This window comes from Anopheles maculipalpis, chromosome 2RL, assembly GCF_943734695.1.
Source record: "Anopheles maculipalpis chromosome 2RL, idAnoMacuDA_375_x, whole genome shotgun sequence".
NCBI lineage: Eukaryota > Metazoa > Arthropoda > Insecta > Diptera > Culicidae > Anopheles > Anopheles maculipalpis.
The window spans coordinates 91007261-91022463 of NC_064871.1; the positions used below are offsets into that span (position 1 = coordinate 91007261).

Sequence of the window (15203 nt, forward strand, 5' to 3'; positions counted from 1 at the left end):
TATATGCAGCCTTGTTTGCCTGTTTTGTACATTCTTTGGACAGTTTGAAGACCCGAAAGGGTAAAGTAAACACAAACGAAATGGGATAATATAGATGTAAATAACACAAGAAGTATCAGATTTGGTAGGAGAATTTAAAACATTATGATATACTGAGATGGATAAACATATGTCAATATTTGCTCAAGATAAAGTGTGTGAATAAATGAAGTAGTTTGAAAAATTTAGCTAAACTCTCGAGCATACACATCGGCAACCTTAGTTAAATGTGATTTTCTTTAACTAGAACTGCTTCTATATATGACAAGAAGATCCAATCTGGGACCATTGTAATATTAAGGCTTTTGGACGAGATCTCTTGGCCACCTTGGATCCTTGGATAATAATACAATATAATAATAATATTACAAGTTCCTTAGACCTTCTTTCGGTGTTTCTTCTAGTGGGCAACGTTTAAATTGTTATTTTAGTAAAAGGAAATACCTACTCTCATTTAAATCTCAGCGGGCCTGGTCTTCACACAGCCGAACCGGGTTTCAAATACAATTCATATCGTTCCCCCATAGTGAAGACTGTCCAGCTATGTGTTATCAATTAGTTTCGTAAGTCATTAGACGTCCGATATGTCCTACAAGTTGTTTAGCCCAAAAGAAGCCAGCAGTCTTAAGCTCGATCGTCGCTCCCTTTATCTTTATTTAATTCTGTTCTTTGTATCCTATTTGGCGAAAATCGAATCCAACTAATCATGAATTTTAAAGAAATCAGGCAAAAAAAACTGTACCCATAAACGCAAATTAATTTTAAACTCCATGCTAATAGAGGTAAAACATTCCATTTTATATTAATTGAGAAAAGAAAACGAATATCCTGCATAATATGAATTATTTACCATCTCTCTTTCAGTCCAGTTGAGATTTGAACAGAAGTGTACAAAGAAGTGACCGACGCTCGGATGCTCTCGTTGGTTTGTTCGATATTGTTGTTGACTCACGCGGTTTTGGTCCAAGCAACCGGTGCTGTAAAACGTCTTCGCGATCTGGACACTTGCCTGAGCTTTGGATACTAGGATGGAAAATGTGTGATTCTACAATCCTGTGGAACAATCCAATGACAACATCCGCGCAATGCAATATCTAACAGATTGAATAAATAATACACCTGAACAAGACTTGTTTGTCCTATCCCGTCGGAAGACGAACCAGCTCACCTTATGTCTGCCCCATTGGGTTTGAGGCATGTATCGTGGGTGTTGCAAAGCTCTGGTTAACGGAAAACAACCAGAGAATCAAAAATACATGCGAAGAAGGCAAACTAGTGCTCTATAAGGTAGTTGTGTTATATATAGAGTGGACGTACTCTTTATTTTTAAGTTTATGATTTATTATTTGCGGATGAATGGTGTCCCATTGCATCGTAGACAAGTGGCGCTACAGCCCTAACATTTCTTCTCTCTGCTCTACTCTTGAACTAGTGTTTCCTTTATTAAAAATAATCACACTTATTAAGACCGCTACCGCTTTTTTTCGGGGTGAGCCAAGTAAAATGATCTCCAATTTCCCCGGCCAAAATGTTATCCTTTCATTCAGACTCGTTGTACCTTGCTCATTTTTTAAAACCTTCCTCGCTGTGATACGGAGGAATCGGTGTGTCCAGATCAGTTCATTAACTAAACCCGCACACGAAAAACCCCGCTGCCGATGCCGGTGTAATGTGAGTGTGAAACGGTTAGGGCCAAGACAGGCTATGTTTGCCAGCCGTTAGTTGAAAGAGGGTGAAGAAAAACATGATTTATTGTACCATCCGATTAATCATGGGTACGCAAGACTTTCTAGCGGCGGTAACAAACTTGCGGCCAATTAGTGAAAAAATCACACCACGCGTTGTAATAGTCACACCAAGTTTAAGGACATACCTTTGAAAAGCTGAAGGGAAAAGATCCTTTTTTTGAAGATGTTTGTGCTTTTCCACGAAAAAAAAAACGTACAAGATTCTCTTAATCTTTCTCAAGCGGTAAAGAAGCGGTAGAATTGTACACGATCATCTCCCACGACCAGCAACATCGAATCGGGCGTAAAAGTGTACAATATCAAGCCGAGAATTCACGCTGCTCGTCCACAAAAAGGCCAGCGACGGGAACTCTCCTGCAATAGCGCAGCAGGGCACGTCACAGTTGCGCATTGGTTGCGTTTTTCCCTGGCCATGTGAGAGTCTGGGGTTTCTTTTTGTGGCAAATACACTTTTAAGGACAATTAAGCACAATCCTCCGGGCAGAAGGAAAAACTTTGATCTATATGTGTGTGTGTGCTTGTTGTAATCCGCAAATTATGCGATCATCGCTACTGTGTGTCTGGCAGGGTGTGAACATTGCTCAAGTACAAATAAACACACGTTCCACACTGAAGAAGGTTGAATGGAGAGAGGAAAAAAAGATCAACAACCACCACGACTCTGCGACAATTGTTATTGCAACAAATATCGGGGCGACAATAGCTTGGTGGGTCAGGCCAGACTATTGAATCATTTTCCGATCCCTGCGACGCGTCGAGTCTTTTCCTTTTCGTGCTCAATAAAATGTCAAACATTTGATTTGCATTCAGAGCATCGAAACGAAATTCTTCCAAATGCATCAATATTGCATCCCGATCAAAGCCACAGAACAATGTCCGGATGTGGTCGGTAAACCAATATTTTTGTGTTTCCATTGATATTCCTCTTTCGGGTCTATTAAGTGATGTTTGTATGTTTTTGGTGTACACTCTAACACCTTTCGAAAAGGACAAGAGAAGGCAAACAAAGCAAAGGTTATAAGTGTTCCATACTTGATCCTTTTCAGGCGAAAACTAGAATTCTGACGCACGACACCGTGAGCTTGCTGGTGAGGCAAAACCAGTGCAGAGATCACCTAGCAAAGGGATTAGCTAACAGCCTGGCCGGCATCGACACGCACGGATTAACATTCTTGCTCTCTTTTCGCTTCCAAACAACACCAAAACGGATACCCACGTAATGATGAAACAACAAAATCCTTCTATTCCCAAGCCCCATGTCTAATTTTGCCACTGACCCAGAAAAAAAGCCCAATAGTCCTCAAGAAATTGTTTCAGTCCTATTCTGACGGACCTTCTCCTTTCGTTGTCTCGCCTCTGTCAAGTGACCCGGCCGGAAATGTCTTGGAATAGATAAGCAAACAGCAGAGACACACGAGTGGACCTTGCGATCTTATCCGATCCTTCGGCAAGCAAATATTCATGCTGCGATGGTGCTAATTCTTGCACCTCCTGGAAGGTGACAACGTTATCGGTTCGAATCAACTGAAAACACTTGGTGTGTGTGTGCTTGGTAGCAATCGTACTCGGACAGAAAAGAATTTTGGCAGACCGATCAATATGCACCCTCGAACCAATCTTGATCGAGGTTTTAACGATACGAATCAACAACTCTCTGGAAGGCTTCTAGCACTGCAAGAAGCAGGCGAGATTAAGCTCACTTTAAGCTGAATGCAGACAAACAGGGCAATCCCTCAACCATGGATGAAATTTGATTTTCCAAATCCAAACCTTGTGCACCCCATAAAAAGACTTCAGTTTAAGGATTTTTCAATCATCCCTGTCGATTTTATGTGGAAATTCTCCCCCTAACGAATGAATAAATCTATAGCATTGTATTACCACATTACACCAAGGAGACTCCTGCCATGTCTTTCACACAAACCGTCTGTTTGGCTAGCCGTTTTGCCTGCCACTTGAGTTTATCTATTAAACTAAGCAAATAATTATCTCCCTTGGGGGTTTCTGGCAAGAGCACTGGGGGAAAAAAACAAACCAATGCCCTTAAGAGTTTTTCCACCCGGTCCGAAAGAACAACTCGCCAAGAATGTAAACTGTAATTGGCTATCCAATTAATTCAATTAATAGGCCAACGGCAAGCCTTTACCCGGTGTTCGGTCATGTGCCAGCGTTTAATCCACCACGTGTGACTCGTTGCTGGGCAGGATTTTGCTGCCAGGGCAACAGTGTGCACTAGGCAGTTGCAGGAGTCAGTTCAAAGATTAAGGATGCGAGGTGTAAACGTCTCTTTGGTTGGCTAAAAGAACCTTACGGTGTCAAGTGTGTGTGTGTGTGTGTGTGTGTGTGTGTGTGTGTGTGTGTTTGATGCTGGAAGTAAACCAACACTTCAGATACGGACTTAAAACTTCCAAAGATACATAACGCATTTAACGAGGGTTACAGATACACAGCGTCTGGAAGTGTCCGGAAAAATGTTTCTAGGATTTGCAACTTAACTTCAATTTCTCAAATATTTCTAAACTGTTATTGTATAGCTACAAAAGGCTGGATTAATGCAGAAACTATAAAATTTATATAGACGTTGAACAATAGCGGTCTTAGGACGCTGACAAACAAACGTTTAGCCGACGGAACATGCACAGAACGGAACAGTGGAATTGAATTAAAAAAATAGACTTCAATAACCAACTAATGTCTACCTACTGTAATCAGAACTTAAAACCTTCATTAAAACAATAAATAAATAAACAAATTAATTTATATTTTTTTACCATTTCTTCATCTCCAAATTAGCGAAAACAACAGCTTTGATCGCTCGTTTTGTCGCCTGTCAGATTTGTTGCTCCTGGCAACCGTGTACACTCCTTTGATGTTTCTCCCATTGAGACCATCGTTCATCGGAGGTGTTGAATGAAACGAAGCCAAAAACGCGACAGTGCACACACCTTCTCAGCACCGCCAAACTTCGAAACTCCGTTTCGCTCCTGGGCTCGATGACGGATGACCTATTCCCGTAATACGACCCATCATCAAACTTCGGGAAAGAGAGAGAAAAAAAACACGTACCGGAACAAATCGACGAACGACGACTAGTAGTTCTGTTTCCCCCTTTTTTCCAATACCGGAACAACCGAACACGATAACAACCGCTTGAGGTGCACACAAATCGTAGATTTGTTTAATTAAAATCGGATTCCCCTCGCTCTCGATTGGGCGAGCATGTTCTGGGTGATGAATGCTAACATCTTGCACAAATTAAGTCTCTCGAGAATTTTAAGGACGTTTTACGCGTTCGTTTAGCTTCCCACTGTACTCCGGCATGAAAAGAACACGAGAAACCTCGGATGCTCTTCACGATGCAGCCATGCCGACGACACTGACATGTTGACGACACTCCGTGCGAGATTCGCTCGCCGTGTGAAATGAGGTGTTAAATTACGGCAAAATCCTCTTCTGCAACGTTTTTGTGCTAAAGGAGCGGAGGGGGACACATGAAGGATAGGGACGAAATTCGGGAAAAGGTGTTAGGACGAATCAAATAACACAGACCCTCCGGGCAATGCGAGTTATTTTCTCTATCGTTCTGTTGCTGCTACTCATCCAACGATGCTGATCGTTCTAATAGGAACACATCCAGGTGAGCATGTTGGAAACGTTGTCTGCCGGATGTCGTCATCACTTTCATCGGATGTCGGAAAGCAAACAAAAAAAAAAAGAAAAATCGAAAAAACTTTCTGCAACAACACTAAAGCTTGTGCTTCTTTTATGGGGAATTTTGTGCTCTTTTGGCTAAAAACAGTTGTTAGAAGTGTTTCAAATGTAATTCTTGCTGTGAAGCTAAATAATTATTATAAAAATGTATTCTTAAACCGCCGATTCCGGTTTCTTGAGTGAATTAGTAGTTCGATAAGAAACACCAATCCACTCACACACCATCCAACTATCGTGCAAATCCACAGCGAGCTTAAATCGGAAAATACTAGCACAGACCCACTGATGCCGTGCTGTTTACTACTGTGCAGTTTCTTTGCCCATCGATCGTACGCATCATCTATATGCAGCCGCAGTCCGTTCTCCTCGTACCATAAGAAACAATGTTCGGCCACACGCATGAAAGCAGTCGGCTTCGCAAAACTGTACTGAAATCGCACTTCCGCCAGTGGTTCCCTTAGAATGTAATAGTTCCGTTTTCCCGTAATCGGATCAATTGGTTCCGTTCCGTAGTTCATGAACCTCACGCGACTTCGATACTCCACGTACGCATCGGACATATTCGCCAGTTCTTCTGGAGTTCGTTTCACAAAGCGTTTCTTCAGAAGAGCCTTCTGTGCCTGATTAACCTGCATGAGGAAATGTGTCTGTTGCAAGGGTTCGACAATCAAAATATTGGAAGCAATAAATTGATCCACAGTTTGTGGTCCCTCGATGTAGCGTAAGGTAAGCAGCAGCGAGGTGACCTGTGCCAGGTATGCTTCAACAAGCAGAAACGTCAGGATACTCGAGGCTAACTTCATCCATCCAAACCAAGGATAATCGTTGTCTAGGATGTAACTTGTCCGATTGCGTATTGTTCCTGCCATGTCCAGCAACATCAGGGCATCGTGCAGATGGGCAAAAAGAATACGGATGCTGACAAGCACACCGACCATTATCCAAACTTCTTTTGTAAATGGTTGCAGCAGTGCATCCATCAGGTTTAACGTAACAGGCTTCGGCACAACCAGACTGAAGTAATCTCGCGAAGCAAGCATAATCTTCTGCATGCCGTCATTGACGAAAACATCTCGCGTCGCAACAAAGTCCACCGACCTGTTCCTCATGGCTGGTGAGTACGCACCGCCAATATAGATCGTGCCTGGCTTAGCGTGAATAAGCTGTAGCCGCAATCGTAACTGTTTCGCCATCACATTCCACATGTAGAAATCGGTTCCGTCCCAATGTCCGCTTCGACCTGTGTAGCTGAAGGGGAAAAACTGGTACAGCACACCAGCTACCCGAATTCCGTCGAGAGTTCGTAAATCCAGTCGTAACAAGTGTCGGTAATCAGCGAAACCAGTCGTGCTGATGGTAGTTTGATGGCCGAAACTGATCCTTGTCATTCGGACAGCATCATTCGAAGGATTGGCTTGATCATAGTAGAGAACCAACGAATAACCCACGCCCAGTTTGGTTAACCCATCCTGGAGGTTGTTCAGTGTAGCTCGATCATAGAATGCTGAACTAACTAACAGCACAAATTTATTGCTTAACGGATTCCAGATACGAGATAGCTCCTTCAGTATGAAAAACAAACATCGTCTGTCTTTCTGTAAGATAATAAAAAGAATGATCGCAAACAGGAGTAATATTAAGTGAAGGTACTTTTGCACTCACCATAGGTTCTTTACGTGCATCGAGAACCACCAACGATTGGGCAATGATTTGTATGAAGTGGTTCTTGCTCTTAAATTTCTTCGATTGTTCCTCCATAGTGAGCATAACAAAACGTGGATAATTTCCACGGAAAAGTTCACTCTCCACATCGTTTGCGGTGATGAAGTAAACTACATTAATATCTGCCGATTTGAAACCATCTTCAATGAGACGCTGCAGGTATGGTTTACCTTTCTGAGCTACTGCTGCTACTGTTAAGGAAAGTCCCAAGAGCAAAATATTCCACCCGACAGTGGACATTGTCCTATCAGATTGACTGACGAAAATGTCATAAAGGGGAAACCCTTATAAACGCTAGGGCTTTTTACGAATCTGAACGAACTATTTGAAGCTTTCTAAAAGCGTTTAATAGCCTTTAATAGCATTTGCTTTGAGGATATAATTAGAGAGAAGTAATTAACAGTTGCATCTTACCATTAAGCTGAACACTTATGACGGGGAGAAATCACTGTCAGATCGATTTAAAGAGTGCTAATACAAAGGTCGCACCTGTCTTGCTCCTTTAGTGTTTTTTTTTTATCTTTTGATAACTCTTTGTAACATAAAAATATTGTAATTTTATGCTGAACCATGTGGAAGAAAATTTAAAATTTGTTTTCCGCGTTCTTTGTACTGTGAAACATTTCAGGGCGAAATATTTCAACGAAGCTAAATTCAAACTGGCAGTTGAGTATCCTTTCGCTTGTCTCGCTTCGAATCGGCTAGCTTTTATACCGTTTGTGGTGGAATTAGAATTCAATATTCTACTCCAACATCGTATCCTTTTCGCCTCAAAGACACCCTTACCCCTTCTATCTCCTCTTTTACTCTCCTCAAACACCGGAGACAGAATATCCCATTCGGTCCGTCGTGCACGACAGTGCGCATGTGTTCCTTTATCTTGCACGTTTGTTTTGCCTACCAAGCACCAAGTCCTACATTCTGCACGAACCCGACGGACACGACCGTGACACATTTCGGACAGGTCGGGGCAAAACTGCTGACAGCCTATTGTTCGACAGCGTTATGCAAAGGCGGACACCTGTCGACTGGCAAACGCAAAAAGAGTTTCTGTGAGATTGGTTTGCCACACAATCGGAAAGTGAGTGTGTAAGGATTGGAAGTTGTAAAAGGATAAAATAAGTGCAGTGGCCGACTAACAAAAAATAGACATGTTTTCCAGAAAGGAGTTGCTTTACCTTAGGGCGTTAATTTTCGGTAAGCAGAAGCACGTCCGTCTTTTATCTAGATGAAACCTTTAATGGATGTTTTTTGTACGGAGATTCTAATGGAAAATTTATGTCTTTTTCCAATTCTAGCCACGTTGCTGCACCTTAGCAGCGCACTGCAGTTGGAAGGACTCTCGACAAAGAAGCCACGTATTACCAAGTACACAATGAAGCCCACATCCAGCTCGGTACGTAATTCGATGGTGTGGTAAACTGAAGAAAAGCCAATCGGTCCTGGTACTACTATCGACAACTATCCATGATCAATTTTATGAATGAATGGGGGATTCTCTTTCGCTACAAAAAAAAATTAAACTTGTAGCATTTAGATATCGATTTTCTTCCCATCAACCCACGCGGGTGGGTGGCAAAGGGATGTTTTCGTGTGTTGTATCCCTTGCATGTATGTGTGTTTGGTTTCGCCTTTGCGAAAGGAAAACACGAAACCATCACTTCATTTCGCTTCTTTCGCAACAGAGCTTTTCGCCACTGGGGGCCGAATTTTCCATCATGTGATGGGAGGCGAACGTTTGACGTTTCTAACCGACTTGTTTTTCCTTTTTCCATCTCCAAACTGCGAACAGGCCACCGCCGTACCATCGTCTTTGTCACTGTACCGTCTAAACGGAGCGAGTGGAGCAACGTGCATACTGATTCAAACCGATGCCCTTCTAAGCATTCAGTATCGTGATAAGTACAACGAGGATAAGGTAAGTGAATGGAAGGTTCAAGAGCCACGCCGGTAGGCTTTTGCTTTACCGATCATCTTCGAGCAAGTGTTTAAATTTTCTGTACTGAGGGAAATAGAGTAATAATGAGTTGCAGGAAAATGTTGTTAAGTGGAAATCACTCCTGTTGAGTGAGCAGAACCTGCGGTTAAACACTTCATCCCAACAAGTTAAGAATATGATCGACTTACGTAAAATAACGGTGATATAATTTAAGTGATATCATGAGTTTATCTAGTAACTTCTTGTGAGTGTATCAGTGTATTACAAAGATTTGTGCAATTTTTAGTATAAGCTAGATCTGGAGGACGAATTTGGATGTTCGTTCCTCAATGATTTTTTAATGATTCGTTCCAATATCCGAACATATACTGTCTTAACAAGTAAACCTTTTTTTGAACTTGAACAGGAAGCCGATACCTTCCTTCCAGACCAAATGGACATCTCCGGCGAATGTTGGGAGGACGAATCACGCATCACGATGGCGTGGAAGGGTTTCACCGTAAATATCTACTTCTCGAAAACACCCGGCGGTGAACGTTGGTACGTGAACAGTGTCGATCTGGCGTACTCTTCCTCCAACAAGCTGTTTGAGCACATTGACCGTCCTGGGCTGGATGTGAAGCTTTCCACACCGCCCGGTACGCTTCTCTTCCCGACTCCGGTCGGCAAGTCGTACACCTGCGACAAGGAGGTCACCATTACAATGTTCGCTCAGGACGAAAACGACAAATCAGGTCATCTAGCGAAGCTGTATCTGCGCGAGCTACGGATGCAAAGCTTCATGTACAAGGCGGGTAATGCTTGGGGTCCAACGTTCCAGTGCAGTGCTACTGGGACGTACCGCGATGAAACGGCACCAATTGCGGTAGGTTCCACACTGGCCGTCGCAACCGTTTGCACCGTCGTTGGATACGGTTTGTGGAGGTGAGTTAAAGGTTTTGCGGAAGATATTTCGGAAAATAGATAGCTTACACAAGGACCCATACCTTCATTCCAGATACTTCAAAGTAAAGAAGTTCCAGTATGGCACCATGGCTTAAGGTGTTGAGCGTCAATCGAGAGTAAATGGTCGACAGGGGTGAGACTGTTCTATCGTGGCCAAAACAGTAGAACGGATACTGCAACAGCACTAGCACTAGTGCGAACGGAAATACGCGTAAAACGAAACGATTCCTTATTACAAAGAGTAGCACGTCGTCTACTGCTTACACACACATTTCAACATCTACAGTCTTCAAGAAACCAGGCAGCACTGGCAGATGAGAATGAGAAGTAAAACGATTAAAGGGCTTTGATCTGATTTAATTATTTAAATTTCAGCAAATGCAACCTAAGACACACAAAGACATACGAACAAGTAAATCTTAAACAAGCAAAACTAAGCAAATAATTTCTAAGTAAGTCATAACAGCTCTTCAGTACAGCAAGCGATGTATTTACTGTGTTTTAAGCAAAAACAAAACGCGAATGTTATAACTACATTAACAAACCAAAAAATATATATACATATACAAAGACACTTGGTATGTGAGAGCATACAAAAAAGAACGTAAGAAGATAATTAACAGAACAAGTGGTGGAAGTAATTGGAACACAAAAGGAAATGAACAAGATTGACATGGTTGAGGTTAGAACGGATAGTTGGAATAGAATTATATATACATATATACAGACGAAACAAGAAAGAAGAATACGCATAAAAAGCAAAAGGGTGGCTAGGGGCGGCGCGGAACAGCGTTAAACAAAAAGTCTTCCATTTTCATTTTAATGATATAATCGTGTGATTAAGTAAATGTATGCAAAAGATAAAGAGAAATTAAAGTCAAATCAACCAGATAAGGAAGAGAACAAAACAAATTACTTAACTACCAACTATATGTAAGCTTACAGGTGTTACACAGAAGCGAGAGAAAGCTATCGAGATATTGGGAGGGAGATAGGACAACACGTTTAGGAGATAGGAGCGAATGAATGGTTTAGCAAGAAGAAGCATTCTCGTTTTCGTTTTCATCGCACACATACGACAGGAAGGTGTCCAATATTTTTGTCCCTAAAACAACAATGTCGATCAATCCGTAGGAGCGTTTCAATAAGTTCGCGGAATAGAAATCCTTCGAACTGACTGTTCATTTAAAATTTCTGTAAAGTAACTGAACATATTACCCCACAAGATTAAGAAGTTCCAAACATTTCCTTATATGGATCGAAATCCTCCAACCGCGCACACAAGTGCACATTCAGATACGCTGTTCATTCGACAGTTTAAAAACCTTCATGAAGGAAACAACCAACTGGGAACGATGGAAAACCGGGCGAATTGCATTCATTAATTACTGCACGAAACCTTCCTATGTACAGCATACAAGCACGGGTTACCGAACCGGATGCACAATCATACGTACGTGTGTCGTGTTTTCTCAATACAAATCGTAATTTTTCCCTTCTTTCTAATTCGTCTCTCGTACACCGTCCGAAAAAATATAAGTGCACCAAACATCCATTTATCGAAGCGTTCAATACTTAACACAAAAATCATGCTCGTTTTGTTGGCGACCGACAAAAAAAAAAGGAAAACCCACCCCGGCGTCATGTGCAACTACACAATTCAAAACATATCTCGGTGTCGTTTGGTGCGTAATTTATCGTTGACATAATGTAACAACTCTTAAAAACCTCCCAGTGTAGTTAACCGTGTCGAAGGAAGTTTAAACATTTTCAACGCATATTATCGAACACAACAGCAAACAATAAAAATCAAATTCGTTCGCTCTTCGGAACCCTAAGTTATTTAGAAGTAAGTAGAATATCTAAGAATTCACGGCAATCTGCCCTCCTATAACACATAATACAAATTATACTGTCTCTATATGTCGTTCGCCATCGTTAACGCACACACGAAGACAAATAAATTTGCCCTATCATTATCTCGTTCGTGCTTAACACGTTCTGAATTCTAATCGATCGATTACGTATTTGTTTTGAACAAGCGAAAAACAATGTGTTTAAAGTCAGTTTCAAAATAGCAAACGACATAGACATTGTGTCTCTCTCATTCCTCAGTACGTTATTCAAACGCCAACAGATGTAGCTAACCTTCGTTTATAAATACGTTAACGTGTAACAAGCAATTATATTATTGTGTTAACAGAACAATACCGTAATGGAAACATTAATAAACAATAAACCATTAGTTCGAAAATTAAAAACGATCGTTGTACAAAACAAAAACAATCCACAAATCGTCATCTAATGTAATGGAAACACACTCACCCACGGACATTTCTTCATCAACTTGAAATAATATTTCAATACTGAATATACATATATATTTCCATCGTTCTTCAAATCGGCATCAAAAAAGGTGGCTATCATCATCATCATCGTTATCATCGCTCTCTAACTCTTACTGTAAATCACCAAAAATACATTAACTGAATTAAAGCTACCGGTAGTACAAAAACAAAATTAAACATGATGATTCAATACAAATACATATATACCGTTTTGCTGCAAATTGCGTTCGTATAAAATGAGGCAAACAGTTTCGTCGCTCTCTTTTGCTACCATTATGTTGTTTTTTATATAACTTTGCTAGGCTTTGCTATGATTGGTATGCTTGCAGTTGATTAAAAAGTATGTGGGCGCAATTTTGGCTGGCCGGTTATGTTTGCTGATAATTATTTTTGCACGGTACTGCGAATGTTTCTTTACGCGGACTGAATCTTTTTTGGCTATTGCTCTTTGCACGTATTTATGCATATTGATGTGTCTGTCTAATATTGACTGCTGTTAGCAAAATAAAATTATAATATCGATCAAGATGTGTAGAAAATACACGTTGCCTAAATTTGATTGCATATTGAAATTGGATTACATTATTTGTAAACCAACACTTGCAGCTTTCGTTTCGTTTCGTTTGCTTTCGCCGGCTTTCTTGTTCCTCTTTCCTCTTCCCCTTGTCCTAAACGGTGTCCTAATACTTACATCACATGATACTGTGATACTCCACACCAAAGAGGAAAGAATCGAAAACATATCTAAAAACATTCATGATGCACCTTCTAACTCCTATTTATCCTATACTAACTCGATTTAATCTCATATGCACCACATCATCATCATGAAGCATTTCCCCTAACAACATCATCATCACATTCGTTTGTCGCTCGTGTCGCATCTCGATCGTATCATAAAAAAACGCCTTACGCCCACCATATGCTAAGCACATGCAGCTGCGCTGCTACAACTAAAACAGAAACTTATTTCGATCGACTAACCCTTTTACCTTTTACGTGCCCCTTCATCCCTTGGTAAGTTTCCTTCTTGCTCCTCGCTTAACTTGATCATCTAAATATGATTTCTATGTATTACGTTTCAGTTCGTTTGTGTGGCAGCATCGGAACTATTTGGATTTTTCGCCGCACCATAATAATTAGCATCACCACAATAGTACAACGCAATGTACCATTTGCGTTTTGCGTTCGCTTTCATTCGTACCGTTCCATTCTGTACCGTGTGCAATAAACTGGAGCGATAGATATGATCTAATAGGAAACGAAACATACATACGAGAAATCATTGAAGGCATCTAGCGATTTTTTCGTGTTTAAAAATACTTTCAATCGTCTTTACACATTGGTAACGCTGTGGCAAATTAGTAGTATACAAGCATGTGTGTGCACCACACAGACAATTAACAAAATGGATCTTACACACTTTAAATAATCTCTCCGCTATTAGACAATTAGACCTAACAACGTGTAAACGAAAAAAATGGTCAACTGTTTCTAAGAGAGTATTAACGTACAAAATTCAATGGAGGGAATGGAACAAAAACTTTTAAATAGGGTCCTTTACGATTCTATTCTACTTCATTTCGTTCTGTTTTGTTTTCTTTGATAGAGATTAGTCGTCACTTGGTTACATCAATTTTTGTTATACGGTCGGTCGATTTTGACTCTTTTTTTGTATAGTTATTAAGTCCCTGAATAAACGTTACAGTGCTTCTGATTTAAGAAACATAAAACTTAACATCCCAAGCGTTGCTAAAGAAAAAAGTCTACCAAAATACGTAGAAAACTAGCACACAAACTGCTTTTAAAAATTAGCAAATAACAATTAGGCTATCAAATCTTTCGCGCAAGGCGATGAAATCTGCACATAATAAATTTAGAAACAATCGCAAATCATGTATTGGCAGATAACAATGTATCTCCTACATTCAGCTTCAGGAGATTCAGACCTATGTGAATAGTTTCCAACATTTTTAATGAGGTACTAAACAAGTGGAAACTATCGGCAATATGTGTTTTTCTGTTAATGAAAAGTTTACTAAGAGTACGTTTCTTTATGTGTCCGTTCCGTCGCTCTTGATGCTATGAAGTTCTCTTTACCTTTGTGTCTAATAGAACCAACCTAAAAAAGCACGAAAAACACGAAGCTGTCGCTGATTATGTCGATTATATTAATATTATACTTTAAAAGCCTAACATACTGTGTGTGTGTGTTTGTGTTTATGCGCACGATACGAAGATTCTGTACGTAAAATGCTGTTTTTAAGCTTATGTTTTCTTTATGCATCGGTGGTGGAAAGCTTTGATCTACAGTTATTATTCGTTAAAAAGGTGATTATGATGTACAAAGTGAACCATTAAACTTTATAGCGATAAAAACTAAATGAAATCTTCAAAACCAACGCACCGGTTTTTGATCCAACTCAAAACCAACAATAAAACAATGAAATCCTAACTGACATTTTCCAGCGCCTGCAAGCAAGGTTTGTTGGTTGGTTAACGATGATTTCAGACTATAAGCAAAGTTTAGCATACAAAATATGTTGATATTCCTAATTTTTGCGCAATGCTTGTGACTACTTTTTTCTGGACAGTTTACAAGATACTCTAGATACACTAAATCTAGCGCATCTAGAGAGTTTCATGCCCTGTGATAACAGATTCCTCCTTGCTTAAATAAAACGACCGGCCAAGGATGGGCAGCTGTATTTTCCTCATGACGCAAATGACGCGAAGCTCCAAACGTGTAAA

The 15203-nt window shown here is 40.5% G+C and overlaps 5 protein-coding genes across 6 annotated transcripts in view; 3 read left to right on the plus strand and 2 right to left on the minus strand.

Annotated features, from left to right (window-relative positions):
- LOC126568629 (protein anon-73B1) overlaps window positions 1-15203 on the minus strand; it is a 793767-nt gene that overhangs the window by 436567 nt on the left and 341997 nt on the right. The gene's annotated exons all lie outside the window — the stretch shown is intronic.
- LOC126568321 (phosphotriesterase-related protein) overlaps window positions 1-15203 on the plus strand; it is a 293797-nt gene that overhangs the window by 273696 nt on the left and 4898 nt on the right. The window lies entirely within an intron of this gene.
- LOC126568050 (uncharacterized) lies at window positions 5636-7460 on the minus strand. Its single transcript, XM_050224456.1, has 2 exons — window positions 7161-7460; window positions 5636-7093 (listed from the first exon to the last, which is right to left on the minus strand). Exons 1-2 carry the CDS (start codon window positions 7458-7460, stop codon window positions 5636-5638), a joined length of 1758 nt encoding a protein of 585 aa, XP_050080413.1.
- Window positions 8372-15203, plus strand: part of LOC126568418 (uncharacterized) — a 366923-nt gene continuing 360091 nt past the window's right edge. The window contains exons 1-5 of the mRNA XM_050224887.1: window positions 8372-8417; window positions 8519-8616; window positions 9013-9138; window positions 9566-10083; window positions 10157-10220. Coding sequence (XP_050080844.1) covers window positions 8372-8417; window positions 8519-8616; window positions 9013-9138; window positions 9566-10083; window positions 10157-10199 — 831 coding nt within the window. The 3' untranslated portion in view covers window positions 10200-10220. The remainder of the gene's footprint in view (window positions 8418-8518; window positions 8617-9012; window positions 9139-9565; window positions 10084-10156; window positions 10221-15203) is intronic.
- Window positions 9065-15203, plus strand: part of LOC126567839 (probable serine/threonine-protein kinase yakA) — an 84338-nt gene continuing 78199 nt past the window's right edge. Inside the window, exon 1 of the mRNA XM_050224152.1 lies at window positions 9065-9071. The gene's annotated coding sequence lies outside the window, so the exon portion shown is untranslated. The remainder of the gene's footprint in view (window positions 9072-15203) is intronic.

What these genes read in the sequence shown, in the direction of transcription:
- LOC126568050 (XM_050224456.1), bottom strand. Translation starts at nt 7,460, where the DNA reads ATGTCCACTGTCGGGTGGAATATTTTGCTCTTGGGACTTTCCTTAACA. An exon ending in ATGCACGTAAAGAACCTATG is followed by an intron (nt 7,094 to 7,160) that starts GTGAGTGCAAAA and finishes ATTATCTTACAG; the next exon opens with AAAGACAGACGATGTTTGTT.